The sequence below is a fragment of the Antrostomus carolinensis genome, unplaced genomic scaffold (genome assembly GCF_000700745.2).
Source record: "Antrostomus carolinensis isolate BGI_N321 unplaced genomic scaffold, ASM70074v2 scaffold36097, whole genome shotgun sequence".
Lineage (NCBI taxonomy): Eukaryota > Metazoa > Chordata > Aves > Caprimulgiformes > Caprimulgidae > Antrostomus > Antrostomus carolinensis.
The window spans coordinates 24277-34470 of record NW_010326001.1 but is presented as its reverse complement, the minus strand read 5'-3'; the positions used below and the strand labels follow the sequence as shown (position 1 = coordinate 34470).

General features: G+C 38.1%; 1 protein-coding gene across 1 annotated transcript in view; it reads left to right on the top strand.

The window, feature by feature from the left end:
* Nucleotides 1-227: 227 nt before the first annotated feature.
* LOC104517494 (sorting nexin-13) overlaps nucleotides 228-10194 on the top strand; it is a gene marked incomplete at its 3' end in the record, with an annotated part of 33727 nt that continues 23760 nt past the window's right edge. Inside the window, exons 1-4 of the mRNA XM_010171441.2 lie at nucleotides 228-327; nucleotides 6343-6432; nucleotides 6836-6957; nucleotides 9980-10101. Coding sequence (XP_010169743.2) covers nucleotides 6355-6432; nucleotides 6836-6957; nucleotides 9980-10101 — 322 coding nt within the window. The remainder of the gene's footprint in view (nucleotides 328-6342; nucleotides 6433-6835; nucleotides 6958-9979; nucleotides 10102-10194) is intronic.

Below are 10194 nucleotides of genomic sequence, written 5' to 3'. Positions count from 1 at the left end.
TTTGATAAGAGTATATCAAGACTGATAATACAAGACTGGGAAACTTCATACTTGGTATTGTGTCAGTTATTTTGAGCAGCATGCTACACTGTGAAAGAGCACTCTACTAGGCGAGTAAACAGTGAGAATTGTCATATATTGCATTTCATAATTTACTGTGAAATATTTGGGGCGGGTGGGGAGAGGATTGCTTCTTTTAGCTGATCTTTCCTTTTCCATTTTAGGGGTTTTGTGGTTACTCTTTTATTTGGAAAAAGCAACTCGGAAAAATACCTTGAACAGTGTGAACATTCGTTTCTTCCTTGTACATCAGTTGGGATCCCTAAGGTAAGGAGAGTTTACTGGTCTTAATTTTAGATCAGATTTTATAACTTTGAAAATTAGAATGACAATAATAATCAGTTTTAATCTAAGAATTGTACCCATTTCCCAAGGAAAAAGAGCCTCCTTTTACGTTTTGAGTCAGCTGCAATATGCAAGTGAAATGCAAGATTTTTCCTTTTCGAAATGCAAGCTTTTTAAGCATTTATGGAATGTTTGTTTCAAGTATTGTTTCTGGCTTCATTGGGAGAAATGAGTAAGATATAACTGGCTAATATCTATAAGGGAATTACTAAACCATTCCTTTCCAGATTACTTATGTGTGTTGGGTATTTTTTGGTGGGAGTGGTAGCTCCTTCTCACTTTTTCTTGCAAGGCTGTCATGGCTATTTAGAGTTCTTCCATCACTGGATCTGTAGTCTCCAGTTTTGATTCTTTTGATTGTGTGTGGTCAGAAAGTTGCTTGCCCAACTAAGAAGATTAAACTGTAATAAAGCCTAGATTTACAGTAATTCAGGGATGTAGAAGTTATCTTTGGCTGTCTTTAAGACCAGGCAAAAATCCTGTGTGGAACAGCAGTAGGATCTCCTTTTCAACTCTTTTTCTTTTTTTCTGAATTCTTAAGACATATCCTTTTGGTTGATGGACCTAAATTCAGGGTTTCTAATTGGATAAATCTGCATCTGTTCCGTACAGAATAAATTCTTAATAGCCAAGGGGTAGAAATTCCAGGTGTTCTTGGTTTATGAACCAATACATCTTGGCAGCTCAGAAGTTTAGATATATCTTGGGCTAATCCATTTGCACTCATCAAAATAGAGACATTTTAACCCAAAGGTTGCTAGTTATGTCATATTTAATCTCACAGCTGTTTAGAGTGAAACATCCTGCTCTTTCTTAGCTGTCAGTCACTGTTGTCTGTGAAAGAAGGGGGGGGGTGTTCAACTTTCTTATCAGCACATAGAAGTTTATTTTGTGAGTCTGCTTTCCAATCACAGATCTTTTTTTGTGACTGCTTCAAAGCTCAGTTGGTAAGTGGACTTTTTAAGTCTGTTGAGATGAATCTGGAACTTAATTATATTCTGAACCATAAAGTAATGTCACTGGTCCAAATGAAAAATGCAAAATTTAAAACTGACAAAGGGCAAGTCAGCAATCAACTAATGATTCTGTTCTGTTAATGAGACCTCATTTTAGGGGACTAAGGTGCTATATATTATATGAATTGTGGAGTGTTGCTTATGTCTTGTGTTTTGAGAGCAGCTTTACAAGAAGTTTTTCTGTCTTTTAAATTTCCTGTACGTCGCTGATACTTTTTTTACGTTAATGTTACTTTTTTGAGCTCAGTACATATGTATGCTCTCATTGCTTTATAAAAAAAATAAAGTGATGAGGGGCTTTTGTGTAATCCTTGCTAATTCAGTAGTTTGACTTATGATTTGTTTGTGGATTATTGACACATCACTTTCTCAGCTGACTTGTCTGGACTAATATCTGGATTTAAGCTTTGTAGCACAAAGGCATTTATTTTTAGCTAGCTTACCTAATGCTTTTTGAAGTTGTTCTCCAACTAAAGTCTGTTTGTATTCTGCAATAGTGTTTTGTATTTCTTTTTGCCACTGTATTAAAAATAGCATTAGCTAGTTTAGCTGAGCTTTTCAGTAGCAGTGCAAGAAGAGATGAGTCCTAACCAAAACCAAATGTGTGGTTTGCTTGGGATTCCTATTTGCCATTTCTGTATTAAGTTTCTGCTGACTTATCTTTATTGGCAAGTAATATTTTTAACTTGGAATTGTTTTCATGTTAAAACCATTGTGGCCCTAAGTGGTTTTGAACAGTGAATATCTTTCTTCCAAGTGGCTAGTGGCTAACTGTATAGGTTGTACTTCTTCCATGAACCAGGTAAAAGTGAATTCACCTCAATATGAAATTATTTTGTGATGCTGTATTTTGAGAAGTCATCTGATTATATAGGTTCTTTATAAGAAGCTCATTTTCCCCAAAGCCAGTCAGAGTTTTATCGATTGTTTTGAGGGTTTTCAGTTATTTGGGGATTTTTTTAGACTAAGGTAGATGTTCAAATGCTTGATTTAAAAGAAATAATTTATAATTCTGAGCTCCAAAATTGTGGATGGAAATAATGTTGTAGAATGTACCATACTTTAAGTTACAGTACAGGATTTGGTGTTGACAGGTTTCCTTGGTTGCCACTTATTATACTTAGTGAATATATATTATACTTAGTGAATATAAAATGAATGCCTCATATTAAGGAGAAATAGTTATGTAGGTTTGATGGAAAATTATATACCTTTCTGCCTTTTTTTTTTTTTTTTTTCATTGCATACAAGCAGGGAGGTTTGAAAATTAGGATTAGACTTGCTTTTCCTTTTGCAAGTCTGTTTTATAAGAACTTTCGGGTTACGAATGTACTTGATGCCATAAGGTAGTGGCTCTGTAAAATACACACTTGTCTGCAGGTTTGTGTTAAAATAATGTTGAAGGAAAGGCAAGTTTAAGGCCTTCTGAACTGTTAACTGTAATAGCATTTTCAGTAAAAATTATAAATTCAGTCCAACTTTAACAGGTGTGGAAAGTTAAGTTACTGTCATAATTGATGTCTCTTATGCTTTATCCGAAAGACAAGGAGTTTCTGTAGGCTGGGTACAATATTGCCAAATGACTATAAGTTGTTATCACCGTTGTAAGCGCTAGTTGTGTGTTTGATCCCTGACTGGTCTCTGAATCTCCTTATTTTGAGTCGATTCGTCATATGCTATGTTGCGGATTTGTTCATGGGATGTGTAAATCCCATGCCTTGTCCACTCCTGAAAGCCAGTAACCACAAGTATGTGATTTGGGAAATAGCGGCACAGTCCAAAAGAGGCGTTTTTCATATTTAACAGTTACCTAGCATAGTTTCAAAAAACAACTTTAAAAATATCTATTAGTACAGCAGAGCAAAAGTCTGAAGCTTGCTCACTCACTGCAGGTGAGTTGTGCTTGTGGAGGGAGGCTGGGTTTCTTTACTCTGTGCTGCATCTCGCTTTGTGGAGTATATGTCCTACACTCCTCATAAGTGCTTCCTACCTGCTTCAGATGAAGTGAGTAGGTGTCAGATTTAACAATAGCAAGTGATACTTATTTTTCCTAACTAATGATTGAATACTGGTAGAGTATGTTGGACTAATATTATGTATGAAGTGACAGTCAAATAGGACAGTTTTTTTCATGTGAATTGAGTCCTTCCCTTGAGCTTGTCTCTTGAGTCAGTGTCTGGAAGGCCAGGCTTAAAACTGGCAATACTTTCCAAGTGAGAACTACGGTCAGCTGTTGTAGCTGCAATGAAATGAAAGCAGATATTCTAAATTTTAGATGTCTTCAGACTTATCAAAAGGAAATGAAATTATACTGCATGTACATAAACACTTCACTAGAGAAAAAAGAATATGAAAGAATGGTCTAACCTCGTAGTTGGCTCTGCTTTGAGCAGGAGGTTGGACAGGATGTCTTCCTGAAGTCCAGACTGAAACCTGAATCCTGTGAGCCCATGAATGTTCAGATTTTTACCAAGTAACCCTGTGTATTCTCTGTGTATAAGTCTCTGTCTTCTGACTGCTGCTTTTTTTGCTTCTGCTTTTTCTTCTATGTTTTCCAAATGTGGTTTTATGCATGCAGTCCTCAAACTTCAGAACTCTTTTAACAATTTTGTTTGGCAATTTGAACTATGCTGTGCTTAGTAAGAATATTTAATCATTCAATACTGTATTTTTTTGGTATTTTTCACACAATGAAGACCAAAAAATATTTTACACATTCATTGGAATATAGCTGGAGTATTGTTTGAATGTGAGTCAACTTTATTCATATTAAAGTAGCATTGAACCGTTCGGTTGTCTTGAAAGTTAAAAAATATACAGATTTCTCAAAATACTTTTGTGTGATACAGAGTTGGGTAAGTAGGAGGAGGAATGTTTTCTGGCCTCAGGTGTTTCACTGCCGTTCACTGTTAACTAGTTTGAGAGATACTTAGGGAGAGTCACGTAGAATGGAAACACTGGACATAGGGTTTATAACTTTTTCATTTATGGTTTTTGGCAGTTCTACGTTTCTGATACAGTCGTAACTTTCTCTCTAGATCAAAGAATAAAATGATGAACAGAAGTGTGGGTTGTTGGGTTGTTATTTCTGTGAAAATAAAGGAGTTTATTGCAGATTTCATCTTAAGTTTGTAGAAAGACTCTATTAGTCCTCTCAGAGAAGCACTGATAAAGGGTGTTCTTTTTCAGTATGTCAGTTGCCAAAAGTCAGCTCTGATTGAGTAATTCTTGAAGTTAACTGCTCTGAGTTGCAAGTCCTTCTATAAAATAATTTTTTACCCCATCTTCAATTACTTTTTAAAGACTCGTCTGTAAAGTAGTGATGGTACAAAAGAGTAATTTCTCTTCTGGCCTATAGAATAAACTGAGATAATGAAACTGAGGGGTGGGGGGAACCCAAGTACTGAACAGTTATCTGCTTGAGATTGCACAGGAAGTTTATAATCAAGTATGGAACTCTGGTCTTACCCACAAACTAGCTTACACTGCTGTCATGTGTCCCCCTCCATCCTTTTATAACTATTTGAGTTTTACTTCCTTCTGATCTAGCATTTTAGCAAACTTGCTCCTTGCTTATGGTAAGCAAGAAGTAGGTTTTCAGATTGGTTCCTCACTGTTATTTACTGCTGTGGTTTCACCCACAGGTAGGACCATGTGGTCCTGCACTCACTCCCCCGGCCCAGTAAGGTGGGATGGGAGTCACAACAAAGTGGCACAGATTAGAATGAGGACAGGGACGGCTCCCTCACCAGTTATGGTCACGGGCAAAACAGACTCAACTTGGGGAAGAAAAGTCAATTTAATTCATTTCCATTCATCCAAGTAGCACAGTGAGACATAACAACCACATCTTACAACACCTTCCCCCACCCCTCCCTTCTTCCCGGGCTCAAATCACTTTGCTCTAGATGTCTTTACCTTCTCCCTGCCCAGTGGCACAGGGGGGCAGGGAATAGGGGTTGCAGTCAGTTCACCTCTGCCACTCTTCCTGGCGTGAAAGTCCAGGAACAAGGAGCCATGGACCTCTTCAGGTGTGGGGACATACATGGGTTGCAGAAGGGTCTCTAGTCCAGCGCACCTCCTGCCCTGCCCTGCCCTCCCCCCCCAGCATTGAGCATCTCTGGGGTCTCAATTCAGTCACATTTGCCCTCAGGCTCAGCTTTTCTGCTCCAGTATAGAGTCCTCCATGGCCTACACATGGGTATCTGCTCTGCCGTTGAACTTCCATGGGATCCAGGGACCTCCTTTGCCTTATCCTACTCCATGTGGTTGAACTGGGTGTCTGAGGTTCTCTGTCCTCCCCCTCCTCCTCCTTCCTCCTGGCAACGAAGCTCGCTCTTTGTTTAGGCCCTTGGTCATCTTGTGTTCAGGTCAATGGCCTCTCCTCCAGGTTCTCTCCATCTTCTTTTCAAGACAGTCCTTCCCCTCACAAATACGGATTCGCAGAGGCGTTTCTCTAGTGCTAATGAGCTCAGCCTGGGCTGGGGCAGGCACACCTTGGAGCCAGGGGAGCTTCGCAAAGCTTTTCACAGGGTAGCCCCTTCCCCCACTACCAAAACTGACCCCTCCACGCGTGCAAACCCAACACAACTATGTAGTGAAAAATACAGGTATTATTGCCCAGAGAGGTGGTAGATACCCCAGCCCTGGAAACGTTCAAGGTCAGGCTGGACTCTGAGAGGCCTGATCTACTTGAAGATGATGCTGCCCGTTGCAGGGGGGATTGGACTAGATGGCCTAATGGTCCCTTCCAACCCAAACCATTCTACGATCCTATGATTTTCTCTTCTCTATAAATTACAGTAATAGGGAAACTGTTGTATAAAGTCTTTACTGGAAATATACATATATCATAAACATTAGAGCTGACTTTTAGTTGTATCTAAAACCTGCAAAGTTAAATTTCGTATTCTCTTTCAAGTGCATAGAAGAAATGAAACGTGAAGCCAGACCTATTAAGATTGACAGAAGACTGACGGGTGCAAATATTATTGATGAGCCTTTGCAACAGGTAAATTCTAACTGGGACCATTTAACCTATTTTTATTTTTGCAGGTATTGACTGTGTAATATCTAAATAGTTGAGAGACAAATAGAAATTGAGGAATTCTATCATATTTGGGAGTGGTAAATAAAACCATTGAGGATGAGCCAGGGTATTATGGGTCAATATTTGAGTCTGTTTTCCGTATATTGTAGTTTCTCAGCATAACAGTAATGAATGTGTGTAAGAGAAAGAGGTTTCAGTATGTGAGTTACGTTGTTTCACTCAGGATTTCATAATGGTAGAGGAGTATGGTTCCCTATGTTAACCTTTATTAAGACCACTGTTGCATTATCAGGCACAGAGGGCTGTTTTATATTGTTGTCTTTTGTTCATTAGTTCGTCTTTATTTTTTCCTTTACAATTTCAGGTAATCCAGTTTTCCCTGAGAGACTATGTGCAGTATTGGTATTACACACTAAGTGATGATGAATCGTTTCTTCTGGAAATCAGGCAGGCTCTTCAGTATGCACTTGTGCAGTTTTCTGCTAGGTAAGATTATTGATGTTTACATCAGTACACAGTCTAAGCAAGTGGATAAATATCTCTGTGGGTTGTATGGTAGTGGATAAATGTTTAAGTTTATCTGTTGGCGTAGTTCATTGCATTTTACGGAAAGAACATGTAAAATTTTAAGATCATAATCTAAGTCTTTTGCTAATCCCTTAAGGAATGAATGGAGATGATGTTTGTGGTCATGATCTTCTGCAAAATGGCCTTTTTAATATTCAGATTAATGTCTAAATTACTGAATAGCTATTTTTCTGCAATTTAAACCTTGAGTTGCATGAATCATCACCTTTTTATGTGCAGGTCTGTTTCATATAAACAGCAGGGCTATTCTCAAGGTAAGTCAGTCTGAAAGCTTTTAATTCAAATATCTTTATCAGCTCTGAGAACTTTTAAAAGTGGTATTGCTCTTCAGTATGTAAGAATGAGTATTTTTAAAGGAATGGTAATCTGGGGAACGAAATGATATGTCACACATGTAAATCTTTTTTTTTTTTTAAATAGGATTGGTTCAGAACAAATGGATAGTTTGTTAATTGTCCCAGGTTTTTTTCTGCTGTTGCTTAATCAAGTAGCAGGAAGTCAGGGAACGTCTGTGGGAAGTTATTTATTTTTATTATGACTCATTTCTCTGCTCAGGTACCACATGCTTTTACATCCATACCCATCTACTTCTTTGTTAAGTAATGATTTCAGGTATTCATCTCACTATGCTGACTGTTACCTGTTTTCAGAAGAGGTTGTGGGTCACCTAAATATAATAAACTTTATATATAATATAATAAACTTGGCAGTTTTGAGGTGTTGATATTCCTCCCTTCTCTTGACTTGAAAACATAGGTCAATGTGCTTTTCTGGCAAGAAAGGTCAAAGATGGAGAACTACATTTAGTGCTACGAAAAATTAAGTATAAAAAAAAAATCTCATTGATTGTGAAATAACAGCAATCCTAGGAAACAGTATTGGAAATAGTGAAAACCAGGCTAAATAAACTGTTACAGCAAGCAATCCTGTGCTTACATGAAATGGACCTGGCTACCCAACTTCAGTGTTTTTGTCAGTTTGGTGAAGTTACTTCATTGAACAGTGTAAAGTATTGGTCTTGTGTCAGAGCAGGTCAAGTTACAGCGAATTTATTTTTTTTTCCTACAGTGCTATAGCTGTTCAAAAATAGCCACCACTCCCGTGCAGTTCTTCTGTACAAATCAAATCTGTTTCACGGGGCTGCAGCAGTTGTTGTTGTTACTAAGAAAAAATTATCTAGTGTATTTATGTTGACTGTAGTTGGATATAGCCTTAGGTTAATACCATCATCTCTAATTTTATATGCCCTGTGAGCCTCTGGAGAGAGTTAATACAGTGGGATATTTCTTGTGTGTTAGTTTGTTGGGTTTTGTTTTTTTTGTTTTTCCCTTGAGAGCTCCACATTTGGGAGACTGATGTAAGGCTGCCACCTAGTGTTTTTGTGTGATGTGTTGGTTGTGCAAATAGTGGATCTAGATTATTGATGGCTTTGACTGCACTTTTGAGACAGCTCTGCTTCTTATTTCCACATCTAGATTTTGCAGTAGACTTCATTCTGTTCCAGAGTTCCTTATCCCTTTCTCTCTCTTTGAGGGAAGAAAGAGCAGGTGAGGGAACAAACACAAAAAAGGAAGTGTTGTAAAAGGATTCTGTAACAGAGTAGGTATCTGAGTGAATTCAGGTAGTGGAATACTTAGTGCAGAGCAAAAGCCGTCACTGCCATCTAGCTTCCTTGAACTTATAACACTACAAGTGCCTTGTTGTGGTGTAACCCCAGCTGGCAACCAAACACCACACAGCCACTTGCTCACTTCCCCCCCATGACCCAGTAGGATGAGGGAGAGAATCAGAAGAGTAAAAGTGAGAAAACTCATGGGTAGAGTGATAAAGACAGTTTAATAGGTAAAACAAAAGCCACACGTGCAATTGAAGCAAAGGAATTAATTCATTGGTTCCCATCATCAGGAAAGCAGGGCTCCATCGTATGTAACCGTTACTTGGGAAGACTAATGTCATCATTCCAAATGTCCCCTGCTTCCTTCTTCTTCCTCCAGCTTTGTATGCTGAGCGTGACATCATATGGTCTGGAATATCCTTTTGGTCAGTTGGGGTCACCTGTCCCAGCTGTGTCCCCTCCCAACTTGTGCTCCCCCAGCTTGCTCACTGGTGGGGTGGGGTGAGAAGCAGAAAAGGCCTTCCTTGACTTAGTATAAGCAGTGCTCAGTAACAACTAAAACATCAGTGTGTAAATCAACATTCTTCTCATCCTAGATCCAAAACACAGTATTATACCAGCTACTAGGAAGAAGATTAACTCTATCCCACCCCAAACCAGGACATGTCTTTTCCATTAGCTAGTAAGGCATGGACACCGTAATAATATCTCTACATCTTTTTCATACCACTAAGGAAATAGTTTTATGCAAATCTAACAGTGAATGTTTTCTGATGCTAACCTATGTGCCTTGTTGGAGATCCATGCTAATTACCTCTCATATAAGCTGGGGAATCAATTATTGATACTATTAGGTCGTTTGTAGATTCAAGTAAAACGAGTGTTTTCACACTCATGCATATACTGCAATTCAGAAGAAAATTATTTATTTAGGTACCTTCCAAAATGATAGAAAGCATGGCTGAAAAAGGCCTGAAGAGTATTTTAGTTTTAGGTTGTAGACTGTTTATATCAGGATTTTTCACAGGTATTTGATGATGTCATGAATCAGAACACTATTTTGGATACTAATGTTGACCTTAAAGTAGTACAGTCATAAATTTTAATGTGGCGCAAGAGTGGTATTTTACAAGATTTGTTTTATTTTCAATGGATAGGCAATCAGGAGACTGATCTATTTCTTTGCTTTTCCATCTTTACTAACAGCATGGTCCTTGGCAGGGAAGAAGAGGAAGTATAAATTTATTATGGTTCTTTGGGTTCAGGATAAAATAATTCACTTTCATGGATGTCCTTTCCTCATAGGTCAAAGGAAACAGACTGGCAGCCTTATTTTACTACACGACTTGTTGATGACTTTGGCACTCATCTTCGAGTTTTCAGAAAAGCTCAGCAAAGAATAGCAGAGAAAGCTGATCAGATGAAGGGTAATGAAATTATTTAAATATTTTTTTTATTTGAGTCTGAGTAGGCAGGTATCTTACATGTGTGAAATGTAGTTAGCTTTATTTTATAATTCA